The sequence below is a fragment of the Mchenga conophoros genome, linkage group LG16 (assembly GCF_057382185.1).
Source record: "Mchenga conophoros isolate Kocher_MC1m ecotype Shallow Benthic linkage group LG16, M_conophoros_male_GT1.1, whole genome shotgun sequence".
NCBI lineage: Eukaryota > Metazoa > Chordata > Actinopteri > Cichliformes > Cichlidae > Mchenga > Mchenga conophoros.
The window spans coordinates 33,155,391-33,171,279 of NC_140541.1; the positions used below are offsets into that span (position 1 = coordinate 33,155,391).

The following is a 15,889-nucleotide window of genomic DNA, read 5'->3' on the forward strand; positions in this document are numbered from 1 at the left end:
CTTCCGTTGTAAATTTTCACATTCCCGCCATCATCGCGCAGCTCAGCGACGCGTCGTGTGCTGTTCTGCTGTCAACAGCACCGGAGAGCAGGTGAATGCCGGCAAAACAAACTTTCTGCCTGCTCAGCAGCTACAGAAGCGACACCGGACTTTTAGAAGTTTGAAGACAAGCTCTCGTCATCGATAGGTAAGTACCTGCTCGGTGTAATCGCAACGCGATACGCTTTCCATCACCAAATTACAGACTAGCAAATTAGCCAGTTAGCTAGCGTCCGTTAGCTTGTTAGCCGAGGTGCTAACGTCGGCCTCCTCCATCCCATTCAGGGGCTGCGGACGGGCATACGACATTATCCGCATCCAAAGGGGCTTTTTTACTTTTGGCTAGCACCTTTTCTTGGAGTTGCCGGTTTGGACAGGTAATTCTGTGGGAGCATCGACGCCTTGAGCTGAGAGGGAACATCCCGTGTTGTTGTGCACGTACCAGTCGTTGGCTACCGCGACTCAGAGTGGCCGTTAGTTTGGCTAGTTTGATGGCAGATGCAAACATGGGCTTTTATTGAAGCTGCTAGCAAAGAAAATCACAAGGCACGAGCTGCCACACGCAGCCAAACAAGCTGTTTTATTTGTCAGAAATGCATTGCGAGCGTGCTGTCCGCTTTTCTGCTGCGAGATGCTGCGCTGACTCCTGTCAGCTTGTTTTGGATGGTTTGTACTTTCTTGTGACTTTGACAACGTGGGTTGCCTGCTCTCGTTATCTGAGCTCAGCCTCGGAAACTTTGAAGTTGCTTTCACCGAGACGACTACAGGTGATATTAGTGTTATTACAAAAAGAGGTGCTATGTTCATTTTAGTGGCTGCTTCTGTTCGTTAAGCTCATTATTTTCCTGCAGTATTTAACTAGAGTAATCAAATTCAGAACTACCTGACCATTGGTTTAAACTGCTCCTGCTGAACACATTCAGTTGTTATAAATATAATGTGCTCAGATTGTGTGACAGCGGATCCAATTTGTCTTTTTTAGGATTAGTTTGAGTCCCAGTCTCCCAAGTGCACCAACGGGATAGAAAGCCATGGCAACTGTAGTGCCCAAACTCTCCAGCGCTGGGGCTGTGAAGATCCGTTTCACCAGTCTGGACCTGGGCACCACCAGGTGGAAAGAAGGGACGTTTGAGATTTTGGAAAAGGACAATAAAGTTAACCTCTGCCTGAGATTCAACTGTGGAGGAGCTTCCAAAACGTTCCAGGTATTTTACTGTTTTTTTTGTGTTTTACTGTGTTTACTGTTGTTTATAAGACCCCAAAAAATGTCTTACTTTCACATTGGTCTTTATTATTGTCATTTTTTTGTTAATGTCCTAAGAGGTACTGATTTCGATTTTAGTGGTTCTTTTGATTATGATCTAGCAACCTTTTGCACTTCATCCAGATAGAGTATTGTTTTATCTGGGTCAGCTGGCTCAGAAGGTACTGTGGGTTGCCTGTTATTCTTGGGATTGTTGTGTCAATTCACATGTCAAAATAAGATTCCTTGGGGTGAGTCATGCTACCGCCTTATTTTGGTGTGTAAGAGTGAATGAGTTAGATGAGAGGAACGTTTAAAAAAAAAAAAAAAAAAAAAAAAAAAAAATGTAAGAATGCACCAGACTTGCAAATTAAACAGCTGATTTAAAAACAGAGAAAAAGACACTGAACCCTCATAATCCTGCAAGAAACCACACACAAAAATATTAGGGGTGCAATGATACTCGTATCAATATTGAACCGTTCGATACAGTGCTTTCCGTTCGGTACGCATATGTATCGAACAATACAAAAATATTAGGGGTGCAACGATACTCGTATCGATATTGAACCGTTCGATACAGTGCTTTCGTTTCGGTACGCATATGTATCGAACAATACAAAATTTTTAATTTATTTTATCAACTTTTCTTCTGACGATGCTGTCTGTGTTGAGAGCTCAGTGGATCTGCGTTCGACTACTCCGCCTAGGCTGCACTGTCAAGCGCAGATCCACTGAGCGCAGCACAAGCTAGCAAGACAGAAGCTAAGCTCGTTGCAACATGGCAAATTGAACCTCCCCCACCCTCATTCAGATCTGGCGTTTGGAACTATTTTGGTCTTCATGTGAAGTATGACCCTGAAGGTAAGCGCGTCATGGACAAAAGTAAAACAGTATGTCGGATGTGCCACGCAATGCTCAATTACATGGGTGGGAACTACTGCGTTAGCGCAGTTTTCTCGTTAACGTGTTGACGCAGTCCAGCCCCACGCATGGGGCGATCCGCGGTAGCTCGTTAACGGAGATTTGTCATGTTAACGTCATTTCAGATTAACGCTGACAGCACTAGTGGGAACACAACGAATATGACTGCACATTTACTCCGACATCATCCTAGTGCAAAGACAAGTGGAGGCAGACAAAAACAACAAGCACGCATGTTACAAACTTTACCTGAGTCATTTAGACAGCTGTTAGCACATGATTCTCCTTATGGGGACCTGATATGTTTAATATGCTGCTGAGAGTATACCCCAGAAGAAGCGTATAGTATAGCTTTTATTTTGGAAAGCCACTTGTCTGTAATAAACTCTCTTTTCCAAAGATGAGTGATTTCTCGATCAGATAGGTTTATTTTTTTTATTACTTTGTTGTTTCAACAACATTAAATTTAAAAACTACTTCTGAGTTAAAATATATATTTATAATTTTAATAAATGATAAATTAAAAAAGCGCATATAGATATATAGATATAGATATAGAGATAGAGAGATATATATATATATATATATATATATATATATATATATATTTATTTATTTATTTATTTATTTATTTTTGAGTTGCTTTCTCGGTTGAAAAGACTCCTACTAATGGATGGCTAAATGATGATATTTCTTTTTAAAGCATTACAGGAACAAACTTTTTAAATGGCACCCCATAAATCAGTCTTACATGTCTGATTCATGTCAGTACTAGAAGAATCTAAGCTGTCAGCTTTGAGGCATTATGCAATGAATGAGCAGTAGCTCTGCACTGAAGCCATGAATGAACCGGATTAGAAACATAATCTCACCCATGGCACATACCAGGGTTTGTTCAGCCCTCGGGTCAAGTGTTTTTAATGCATGCCTGTACTTCTTTTAGATGATCCCATATTCCAGAACTAAAATATTTCAGACTGACTGATGTGATTGGGTCTAAAAAGAATAATTAATATTACCCTTCCTCTTATTTTGAAAGTTCAGTTGCTGCTAAAACAGCTAGCTTCCTGTCCTCTTTTTCCCTACTAGTAAACCTCTTGTTTTTGCAGTTCAACTTAACCACTCCTATCTTAGTCCTTATTCTGCTCTGCTGATCTGCTGTGACCTGGTGGGTCACTCTGACCCAAACCTGCATCAGGAGATAAACTGGTTCATGGCTAGTAGGCCATGCAGGACAAGGACCACAGCATCTGCTGCTGTTTAACTCTCCCCTACTAGGAGTAACCTTGGATGCTCTTTTTTTTTTTTTTTTTTTTCTTTTTTTTTTTTTTTCTTTTTTTAAAGATTAGCCGTTTCTGTAATATTTCAGGCCTGCTTATGGAACAAAATGCCTGGGTTTAAATTGGAAGTTATTGAAGGTGGTCTCTGCCTATGCAAACCACATATTTATTCAAATACTCAGGTGTCAAAACCCATCTTTATGGGCGCAGGGGAGGTTGTCAAATGTTGTTTTGATGGGGAAAGCGTTAAGACAGAGAGGCTGGAGTTTGTCTAAGAGATCAGAAACTCTAACCCATTCACACGAAGTTTGTTATTACTTTCTTTAATAAAGTGTGTGTGCCTTCTCTCGATCCCCTCCTACCAACACAATATAACTGAAGTTTGTAGGAAAGTCTGGAAAACTTGGAGGCGCTAACACTGTAATGAATCTGTCTTGCTCCATTGCTAGGAAAGTCAAAAACATTGAAACCCCACGACTGTTATAATTTCCAAACAGACATATAAGAGCTTTTCTGTAATAGTCTGGAGCAAGAGAAGTAAAACAAAAAAAACTTTGTCATCACAGTCAAGTGTTCTGAGTCTCTTGTTACGAAGAACCTCACTCCTCAGATAGCATGATATAAGACCTATTGAAGAAAGTAATAGCTGATAGAGTGAGGTTTGTCATATAGAACTAGTTTGTTCAAAGGTATACTTTATCAACAAGTATGATGTGAGGAGAAAGATGATGACGATGATAATGTATATATTACTATTGTATGTAATAGTAATAATCATGAATCCGAATATTTGCTGTTCTTTGCTCTCAGCTGAACCAGAACGTGAAAAATATTAGCCAGAGTGCCAACCGCATCGTCCTGACTCTGAAGGATAACAGTGTCATCACGCTGGACAAGATGCCTCCACCTTTGGTTCAGAAGACTAAAGAATACCTTGAAAAGCTGAAGCAAGGAAAGCCAGGTAATGACACCCCTGCACATTAAAAAACAACAACAAAACAAACAAAACAAAACTGAAAGATTTTTATTTTTTATTTTTTTTGGGAATTAATCCTTGTATGCTCTTCCTGCAGAGAATGGTCACTTTTTCTCTGCAGCTTCATGTTAATATATTAATATTTCTTAAGTTGATGCAGAGTTTCAAGTAGGGATGTGCTCGTCTGGCTGACCAGTCGACTAGTTGTTGCTATTGTCACTAGTTGATAACAGATGTACTAGTCATTTAATCTATTTGGTTTACATTTAATTGATACCCAATGTTAGTAACAGGGTTTGTACAGGTGCTTGAAATCCTTATCCTTATAAATGCTTGAATTTTATTTTGTCTTTTCAAGGTTTGAAAGGTACTTGAATTTCAGATGTTGTGCTTAAAAGTGCTTCAAATTGTAAATGTATTTCATTCACCACAAATAACTATCTGATTGAATAGTTTTCTTATCAGATAGAGAAATAAAATTAGTTGCTAAGTGTAAAAACAAAATTTCTCCACCTGGGCTGCCTTGCGCCTCTGCATGTCATCAGTTTGCTTGAAGAACAGGATTCATTTGTATCCTATTAAATAAACAAAACATCTGTAGCTGTCATGAAAACTTATGCAACAGGTTGTTGCGAAGTAAGGTGTGTGTTAGTCTGCTTTTAAATCTATGATCTGAATGCTTTATGCATCATGGCAATGCAGCAGTGTTATTTTTATTTTTTTTTATTATTATTATTTTTTATTATTTTCAGTTCAAGCACATAGATTAACTTGAAGTGATGCTGACTCTACAGTGTAACGGGATCATTTTTATGCTTTTTTTTTTTTTTTTTTTTTTTTTCCCCTGAACTTTTTGTTTATGCTGCAGTTTTAAAATCATCCCTCGGAAGTGCCAACTTCAGTGTGCTCGGGAACAGATCTGTGAAAAATGAGGCTAACCCGTCCGGGGAGAGACAGGTGATCAAGAATGCAATAACAATCTTAACTTAAACACATGTGGACAAACGTACATGTGTTTAACTTAATTCCTCCTGGTGTGTTCAGACGACACTGAGGCGGCAGAGCGCAGAAGGCCGGGAGGACACGACACCGAGAAAACCTCTCGGCAGCCCGAGCAGAGCGGCTTCCACTCCCACTCGCACAGGACTGTCTGAAAACAGGCAGGCTGGGAATTTTTAGACTGTATTACACAGAATAAATTAAATTAATTTATGAATGTTTAATCCTGCCCCATTTGGCATGTGAATTATTCGATGTTTCTGTTTCTCAGGAGCGAGAAGAGAAAGCGACTCCTCACTCCTGATAATGACCTCAGTGAGGATTACCCAAAGGAAAACGACTCCTCGAGGTATAATCAGCACTGAATTGCAGTGCTGTTGGTGACTCATAGGATGACCTTATCTCTGCAGCCTTTTGTCTGAACCACTGCCTGTTTGTTTTTTGCAAATCTTGTGGCGAGATAATTAAAACTGTAACTGGTAATCAGTAGGTCGCTACTTTCATCGGCAAAATACGAACCTTGATTGATAGACTTTATTTTACTGAATTTGAGTAACATTTTTCAGCAACAACAAGGCGACTTCTGACCCCTCCTCCAGGAAGTTTCTTCTGAGCTGCAAAGAAAAGCTGAAGCAGTCAGAGGAGAACAGGAGCTCAGGTAAACCCAGCAGCACCACCTTTTTGTAATCTAGTTGCACAGCATTCTCTATGCAAATTTTTCCCAGACACTGATACACTCATGTGCCTCCTTAACTGTAGCTCCTCTTGGGTCAACTCCCCTTCAGCCATCATCTTTCTACGGCAGCCGATCTGCGACTAAAGACTACAGCCAGAGCCACTCTTTTCTGGACAGGTGAGTTGCTTCATGGCTCAATTAAAATGCAAAGCAGCAGCAGTTTGAACCTAGGATCAAGAATTTAAAAACAGTACTATTTGATACTTATTTAAAGGGAACCTTTTGATTGTTCTTCGAAGATGACTTCTACAGTACCCGCCCTCCATGCTAGCTTTGGCTTTCTGTGATTCTTCTATTTATAGATTATCTCCCACTTTGCTGATACCTGGTAGCTAGTAGCCATCATGTGTTTTGTTTCAAGGTTACAAACAGCTTCTAACTGCATTATCGCCACTATGTGATAGTGCATTATATCCTACCAGGCAAGGGAAAGTGAATATTTTGACATAAAATATAGTCACATAAACTATGATTTTTTTTTTTTAAAGATCTTAACTGTCTGTATTTTAGTTAATAATTTTTAGATAATTTCAAGATCATTAGAATACTTGTGAGTTGTGTTCCTGTAATTAGAAAGAAATCTAAACCTAGAATTAAAAGTACGTCTCCCAATTTGTCTTGATTGACTTAGATATATATTTATGAAGATCCGAAATGAAATCTTAGATAAGAAAAAATCAGGTCTAAAGATTCTGTCCCAGATCTAATTTCAAAAGTGAATTACTTTCACAAGGTTGAGCCAAGCTTTCCCACCTGCCTGCAGACTTTTCCAAGCTTCCTGCTAGACTGATGGTGGGTGCTTAGAGTGCTGGCTTCAAACCTGGGTAGGTTTTGATTAGTTAAAATCAGATGAAAGGAACCAGTCATCTCCTTGGCCCAGGTGATAACAGGGGAGAACATTTCTATTCATCCAGTGATTGATTTTTAAATCTCCTCAGGCCATCCAGTACTGCACAGACCCCCACAGCCAAAAGGAGCCTCATGCTACCGAACCACTCCACTCCCTTTAAGAAGGTACGACCCTCCTTGGACTACGGTGGCTGGAACAAGCAGAGGCCCTCTACCCTGGCACAGCCTCAGGCTCCACTGCAAGGGTACAGATAAGCCAGCTCCACTTGATATGAAATTAATTTGATCCATGACACCAAATAACAAGGGAAAAATCAAAACAACAAGCAGTTTTTGAAACTTCTGTTATTCATTTAAGATTTTCCAACCTGGGCAACACCTGCTACATGAATGCCATCCTGCAGTCCCTCTTCAGTCTCCCCTCCTTCTCTAATGACATGCTGAGGCAGAGCATCCCATGGAAGAAGTTGCCCATCAATGCCTTGCTCAGGTACTGTATTATATTATTATAGGTTGATAGTAACTGTTGTTTGTTAACAATACTCTGGATTGTTGTCATTTTTAACATAGGTGTTAAATGACACAGGAAGCAGTTTAAATGAACTTTGTTATGATCAGTGTCCTGTCTTCACTCTGTGCAGGCGATTTGCTCACCTCATGGTGAAGAAGGATGTGGCCTGTCCAGAGACGAAGAAAGACCTTTTGAGGAAAGTAAAGAGTGCCATCTCCTCCACAGCGGAGCGTTTCTCTGGAAACATGCAGAATGTAAGTTTCCCACTTAAACTCATGTATTTGACCAGGTATGCTTTTCAGTTGAGATTGTGTGCCCACATATGAAAAGGGACAGCAAAACAAATCTTTAAATTGCACCTTTGAAAATTGAAGAATAATAGTGTAGAGAATAACTTTTAGTAGAAGGTTTATGTTTAAAGAGCACAGTTTAGAAATTAAACAGGTAATATAGGTTTGCTTTTCCCAGTGTTTTCTCTAACTTCTTCCTCTTCCTCTAGTCCCAAATTACAGTAAGACTGTTTATTATTAATGTTGAGCTCATTTTGGGCTCAGAATACCTGCTGAAGGACAGTCTGCAATTCTAATTATTATCTAATTAGTAATAATTATCTAATTATTACTCTGTGTGTTTGGACTGAAGATATAATGTATTTGCTCAAAAATTTCTCTGGTGCCACAGCTAAAAATTGAACACAGACTACAATACCAAAAAAAAGGTGTGCATATACAGTAGTGTGTAGCACAGTAAAATACAATACGACACAACAAGTGTCCAGCGAGGTAAAATTATGTGAAAGAGGCTAAAAACAAAAAGGAAAGTGTTTTAAAAGTGATAAATAAGTAAAAATCTAACACAGTAGAACATGTAGAAACATGTGATACAGTACAGAGCTCAGCAATTCAATGATAATGTAATTAAATAAAAGCTGACTATAATGCAATCAAGTGACTTTAGAAAGTGTCTCAATTTCAAAGCGAAAGTAAAGCAAATATGAGATGGCACGCTGGTTCAAATTATGACTTTTGGCTTTCAAAGGAGGATTCCCCCCCCCCCCCCTTCCCATCCATTTCTGTTTGAGGCTGCCTGCTCATAGTTTTGTGATAGATGTGCATCATCACAACTCTGTTGTTTTTTTGTTTATAACATTCAATATTTAGTATTTACTGTTATTTACACTTATCTAGGTTGCTGCTTTGATCTCTGTATTGTGGTGTTCGCTTGTTGTTTGTTTCATTTTCTTCTTCTTTTAATAGCTGTTCTAACAAATTTTCTCAGTGTCTCTTACTGCCCCCCCTCCCCTCTGTTTTTCTGTCTTTCTCTCTCCCTTTCTTTCTTTTTGTCTAATAATAATATAGATCAATCAAGTGGACCAACATGGCATTGCCATACTTTCTCCACTTAAAAAAAATAAATCCGTTGAGCATCTTTCTTCAGACAACAATTCTGATTGCTAAAGTACCGACCAGGAGAGGCAAAAAACCCCCCCCAAACTAAAACACACAAAAGTTAAATCTTTCAGGCTTATGGTTTAAAGTGGCTGTGAATAAAATCCTGTTTTAAACCCCTACATGTTTCTTGTTTTTCAGGATGCTCATGAATTCTTGAGTCAGTGCTTGGACCAGCTGAAGGACGACGTGGAGAAGATGAATAAGAGCTTAACGAACGAGGCCGCCTCCTCCTCCTCATCTTCTGTAGTGGGTGAGAATGGTCTGGAGGGAACGTCATCGGCAGTCAAAGCAGAGCCTGGTGATGAGGCAGACACCTCGCGGATCTACACCTGCCCCGTGGCGGTCAACATGGAGTTTGAGGTGCAGCACACCATCACGTGCAAAGGGTGAGGCTGGTCTCCTGCCTATCATTCAAAACTCTCGATGAAGGTGAAAGGTGTTTGATTCCCTCTTTGTTGTGTTGCAGCTGTGGCGAGGTGGTGAACAAGCGAGAACAATTCAATGACTTGTCCATCGACTTGCCGCGAAGAAAGAAGACACTGCCGCTTCGCTCCATCCAGGACTCCCTGGATCTGTTTTTTAGGGTGAGTCACTGGTCCCGTCATCCTGATGCCCCCCATGTTGGATCAAAAATGACCAACAGGGTCAGAGGAGTGCACTTATTAGCTTAGTATGCGCAATGAGGCTCAGGCAGGAAAAAACACTGTAGCATTTTAGTTTGCAGTTTACAAACTGAGAGAGCCTTTGTGAGGAGACACAAAAAATAGAATTTCTTTCGAGACAAGCATCGGCTGGATGTAATTTCATATATAATTAGTTACTTTTTCTTTTTACAGATGGAGGAAATTGAGTATTCGTGTGAAAAGTGCAACGGGAAATCAGCGACTGTTACGCATAAATTCAGTAAACTACCCAGGTATCTACAGTCTGTTTAAACACACACAGTAAAGACACGCAATAAACACTAAAGATACAGCACATATGGAAAACATTGAAAGCATAACCAGCTTATGGAATAAAAAGAATTTAAGTGCCTAAAAACCTTTGTCTTCACAGAGTGCTTATCCTACACCTGAAACGGTACAGCTTTAACGCTCAGCTGTCTCTAAACAGCAAGCTGGGTCAGCAGGTCTTGATCCCACGATACCTGACCCTGCTCCCCCACTGCACCGAATCTACAAGACCCCCCATCAGCCTTGGCTGGAGCCCTCAAGCTGCCTTGTAAGATGGGAGAAAACATTTTAATATGCATACAAATTTAATTCTGTGTAAATACATTAGATGGCTGGAGTGATTTCAGTTTTAAAAGGCCAATTGGCAATGTTTTGACATCTCCTGCAGCCATGATTTTTCATGTTGGTTTAATACCCCAGAGAGGACTACATGTAATAAAGTCAGCATTTAGTTTGCAATTTAAAGGAAAAACATGCAAATATTGCTCCTTTAAGTAAAACTTAACAATCAGCCTGGAAGTAGAGCTCCAATAGCAGCAAGAGTTTTATTTGCCTTTGTTTTTCTCAAAGGTCCAGAACACTTAAAACGTCACAGTTGGTCAACTCGTCCACAGCGCCTCTTCGGTAAGTTCTGCAACACTTGCAGAGGAAAAATGACTTTTGTGCTTTAACAACCTCTTTAAACAATGTGTTATCTGACTGAAGGGTTTTCTGTTTGGGCTTATGAATTTATTTGCTGAACATGTGACTTTGTGTAGTAGGATCGTAGGGAAAACTTCCAACTCCAACTGTACCTCCATCCTTGTGGACTCTGACTGCGAAGAGGGGCCTAACAGGAAGGTGAGCGCGAGCCGCAAGCGACGCCTGAGTATCTGTCTGCCTGACGACGATGATCGCGCTGAAGAGGTGAGCATCTGCTTTTACACTTTAACAAACAGAATCCAGCCTCCTCTGGCGTCTTCTGTTGTGACACAGTTTAATGTGTTTTCAGAGGGGGGCAGCAATCGATTCAACAGACTTCAGTGGCATCAATGATGATGAAATGCTGGCGGCTGTGCTGGAGATTAGTCGCCAAGAGGCCGGGCTCTCTGCACCTCCTCCTCTGGATGATGAGCCGACAAGCAGCCCGGACACCGGGTTTGGGGACACAGATGCACATGACTTGGCCTATCACGCAGATCTGCTAGAAGCAGATAGCAAACAGCCCGCAGGTACTCTAACGGGATATTTAAGCAGAGACAGTATGAGTTTCAAATCTATTGCAAGATTTCTTAACAGCAAAGATGATGGTAGATGTACAGCTTTCAGGGGAAACAAAGTTTTTATTTTAGGAAAACATTTGCAAATTTTAAGAGTGGTTAGATTGGAGTTTTGGTACTTAAATGCAGATGTGTTTATTTATTTATTTTTGTTTGTTTGTTTTGTTCTGCTGACCACTAAAGTTAAAATTAATTAAGATCATGCTGCATATAAATGGCCAGAGGTATTTCGGGAAGGCTGCCAAGTGATCAGACTCACTTCTTGGAGTACTTAAACTTGAAATAGACTTTTTTGTTTTTTTTGTTTTTTAATACGGGATCTGCATCAGGTTTTTATTATATGTGACATTTCTAAGAAAGGCTCATTCATGTTTCGTTCCATATTCTCTTGAAAGTACATGCTGCTTAAATTGATTGTGGGTTTCTACATTCACATAAACCCTGGGTTACCAACAAATCCAACAAAAAAACCCAACTTCACGTATCAGGTTTGCTGACTCGAGTATTTGCTGAACTCTTGTAGATGTGCTGGACTCCTTGGACCTGACCATGGATGAAAACAAGGAGAACCAAACTCCAGAGAGTGGTCAGCAGCAGGGGGAGCTGGACTGGGTCCAACAGTACAATCTGGATCAGGAGAGAGAAGAACAGGAGCTGCAGCAGGCTTTGGCACAGAGCCTCCAGGAGCATGTAAGACCAGAGAGAGACTGTGTAGCATTTAACACATCTGCAGCTCAATTGTTTTCATATTTCAACACAGTGGAGACACTTTGATGCACCTAAATGGAAAAAGTGCTTACTTTCAGCTGCTGAAGAGAGAATGGTTGGAGCCCATCAGAAGGGATGCTACATTTACATCCCTCTGACCCAAATGGACCTTTGTATAATCCAATGTAACACCTGAGTTTGGTGCACCAGTTCTACCAGTGTTAGATGCTCACAACAATTTTTTTTCTAGCTTCCAGTAATGGTGACCTTCCATTTGCTGTTAGATTACAGTAGATCTCTCATTATCCTTAAATATCATTGACTACTCTGAAGTCTTTCACCAACTAACAGACCTGATGCAGGAAAATAAAACTTATGACATCATCTCTACAGGAAGCTCAGGAGATGAGAGAGGACGATGATTTGAAGAGAGCCACTGAGCTCAGCTTGCAAGGTAAGAAATACAATTTACTCCCAGGAATCGTCAGCACACGCTTATTTGACCAACTGTGTTCAGCTGATTTTTGTATTGTGATGGTTGCTGTTGATCCCGCTCAGCTGGCAGCAGTGTGGCGATGTAAATAAGACTGAACGCAGCCACTAAACAAAGAAATTTGACTGGATATTTGCAGATCTGTTTAGTCAGCACAAACAAATGTTTAAAGTGTTCTTTAATCAGACTCTGAGCAATGTGAAAATACTGCACCGGCGTCATCATCTCCTCCTCATTCAACAGAGTTTAACAACTCCCTGCCCGATCTGCTCTGCTCGGATGATGACTCTGGCAACGAGGATGTGCTGGACATGGAGTACACTGAAGCAGAAGCCGAGAACCTGAAGAGAAACGCAGAGGTATATCCAGCTGGCACACAGTGTAAAATGCTGCAGAGCACAAAAAACAGCAAATAGTTTATTCACCTTAAATACAACGGATGTATAATCACTATGCAAAAATAAAAACAGTGTTTTACAAATGTAAACCTTAATAAAGGGTCAGTTTACACACCACAGATAAAGTCTTAGATAATCTGCAGGACACTGAGTTGATTATGAATCAGAACATGGTGAAATACACGCACTGATTAAGAAACTGCAGAATAAGTTAAATAAAGCAGCAGACTGATGATAACTTATTGGTTGTGGCCTGCATTAACCTGCCTATGTATCCTGTAATCCACAGAGTGGGGAGTTGGCCAACTCGTTCAGACTCATCAGTGTGGTCAGTCACATCGGGAGCAGCTCCTCCTCTGGTGAGCACTTGTTTGTTTGTGCCTCCGAGTTTAGGTCCTCATGTGTTTTGACAGTGACAAATTATTCAGGAACAATGAAGATGAGTCAAAACTGTGTATGAACACTTTGAGGAACTGCTTTGATGTTTACGCTGCTTTATTTATATCCCTTATTATCTCAAATGTCAATGAAGAAATTGGCAGCCAGAAATAAAGTTTATTTATATTAAGAATCCTTAAATTATCAGGGAAAACACTGCTGGATGAAACTGTGTGGTCTTTACTTGGTGTGGGTTTGTGGGTCTCTTGCCTTTAGTTTTGTCTTCAGCAGTAAATTTTGTGAGAGCCTCAAATAATGGTCAGCACCTTTCAGCAAAAACATGATCTAGCCTGTCCTGATCTGATATTAGATGATGAATATTAGCTGACCAGGTAAAACAGAATTGAAATCTAAGACATTAGCTAACTTAATGGTTGTAGGTTTTAGGAGGAGCCACTGATAATGTGGCTATAAAAATGTTTTGTTTTTTAATCTTTCAGGCCACCAACACAGTGGAATTTAAAAAAAAAAAAAAAAAAAAAAAAAAGGAAAAAGTATCATTGTCCAAACACTTATTTACCTGACTGTATACTAAAGCTAGAACCATAAAGTTAGCTCATGTGTCAGGCAGAGGTTATATTTGTCCAATAACTTTGGATAAATGCTGGTGACATCATCCTTGTCTATACGTGGATGGCGTGGGTGTGCCCTCTGTGTCTGTCGCTGTCGTGACTATAGACTTCAAGAACCAAATGCTTGCTCTGTGAACAAATATTGATAGATTGTTCCCCATCTTTATCTTCCCTGTAGGCCATTACATCAGTGACGTGTACGACATGAAGAAACATTCGTGGCTGACCTACAATGACCTGGACGTGTCTCGCACGCAGGAAGCAGCTGTCCAGCGAGACCGTGACCGTAGCGGATACATCTTCTTCTACATGCACAAGTGAGTGTGCAAGTCCTCCTGTCAGCTGGTTATAGATGTCACTGTAATGATGTGAGATGCCCTGCTAATAACACGCTGCTACCTTGTGATCTCTCAGGGATGTGTTCGAGCAGCTATCTGAGATGGAGAGATCTGGAGCTGGAAGCACCTCAGAGGCAGGAAGGAATGTCCTGCAGCCCCTCTGAGCGCAACGTCTTTGGACGCCCACCCACACTCAACCACAGCTGATCCTGTTAGATAAAGCTGCCCTGTGAATCCTCCTATACTACTGATTGCCGTCCCTTTTAGGTAGCCTTCAGGCATTTCCTTTTTCCTCTACAGATCACTAAAGGCCAGGATAAAAATAACACCTGATGATGCCGACACAGGGGCTGACCTGTCAAGACTCTTTCAGATACCAGAAATGCAGTTAAAATGTTCCGTGGATCAATTTTTGCCTCCGTGTTTTTGGGGCTGGAGTCTTTCTTTGCTATAATTTTATCAACTGTTTTGTAAGGTTTAATTTTGTTGTTGCTTTCTTAAAGACTTTTCTTCAGACTTTTACTTCAAACTATCAAACACTGGGCGCTCCTGGTGCTTTGTAGATTGTATGTTTGCAGACCCCTTTATTTCCCATATAAGCAAAATAAAGATATATTCTATGTTGGAGTATAAGCTATTATAGAATTTAGAGGGTTGTTGTATTTAGCGGGTACATTTGGTGCAATATTTGTTACTGGCACAAACTGGTCCATTCAAAACAGCTTTCTGTCCCACAGTGTGGATGTCTTCCCAGTTGCTTTTTGTACTTCATGTGCAACTGTTATTTTTTTGTGTGATTATTTCCATATTTTAGAGGTGTGAAAGAACGTGCATTCATTAATATTTAACTGAGCTTTTCTCAGTTGATCACACTTTGTTGTTTGTTTGGGGTTTTGACCTTGTGCCTCCCAAGAAAAGTTTTATAAATATGTGCATACAAGCTTTACTTTGGAAAGTCGCACAACCTTGTTGTTTTTGAATGTTTGTCAAATCTGAAACAGTGTGCAAGTCAGAGTTTCTTCTATAAAGCCAACAGATTTTTATATTTATTGCATATAGAAGGGGGTTGGTTTCTCTTAATTAGCCCAAAATATGAGCCAAGGCAAATGGAAGTCATTACTACTTTATAACCAGAGAAGATACAGTACCTGTTGCATAATATCTTTTATTTCAACACCTTTAGAACAAGTGTTAAGCATTTAAAGTGCCCCTGTTATGCTCATTTACATGGTTAAAGTGTAACTGTGGGATTAAACGCCTTATTGTTCAGGGAAGGAACCCGTTATCTGCTCCGTTTTAGTGCCTGTCCCTTCAAGGCACCTGTCTTCTGCTCTGATTGGTCAGTTGATAACATTAATATTCTCAGACTGACTGTTAAAGCTGTAGCCATGTTTGGAAGACGTTTTTACCTGTAAATACAGTCGGAATCACCTGTTGATTCTTTATTTCAAAATGTGCCAAACTCACTGCTACTAGGGCAGTACATCGTGATGTAGATTCGTTATGGACTACAAACAATGCCTTTTAGCAGCTCTGTGTTTTTGTTTTAAAGCAGTTTCACCCTACAAGTATTTATTCAATGATGGAATAAATAAACAGTAGTGAGTGTTGGAGATGCTGGATATTTTCACTTCTGTTTGTCTTCTGGTCTATAACTGTAGGGAGATTTTATTTTATTTTTTAATTTTAAAAAGCATAAAAGGGGCACTTTATGAACCAGTT

General features: G+C 40.2%; 1 protein-coding gene across 2 annotated transcripts; it reads left to right on the plus strand.

The window, feature by feature from the left end:
- The first annotated feature begins 2 nt into the window (after positions 1-2).
- On the plus strand, positions 3-15,780 carry usp37 (ubiquitin specific peptidase 37). Of its 2 annotated transcripts, none has more exons than XM_085249662.1 (24): positions 3-187; positions 1,022-1,244; positions 4,297-4,447; positions 5,331-5,419; positions 5,507-5,622; positions 5,733-5,810; positions 6,028-6,119; positions 6,221-6,314; positions 7,136-7,291; positions 7,405-7,536; positions 7,688-7,811; positions 9,147-9,394; positions 9,475-9,592; positions 9,845-9,924; positions 10,065-10,229; positions 10,532-10,585; positions 10,720-10,867; positions 10,953-11,172; positions 11,744-11,910; positions 12,322-12,382; positions 12,665-12,780; positions 13,109-13,178; positions 14,008-14,146; positions 14,244-15,780. In XM_085249662.1, exons 2-24 carry the CDS (start codon positions 1,071-1,073, stop codon positions 14,329-14,331), a joined length of 2,880 nt encoding a protein of 959 aa, XP_085105788.1. In that variant the 5' UTR covers positions 3-187; positions 1,022-1,070; the 3' UTR covers positions 14,332-15,780. The 2 variants fall into 2 exon arrangements, with proteins under 2 accessions (XP_085105788.1, XP_085105789.1); XM_085249663.1 differs by having other exon boundaries at positions 10,723-10,867.
- The last annotated feature ends 109 nt before the right edge of the window (positions 15,781-15,889 follow it).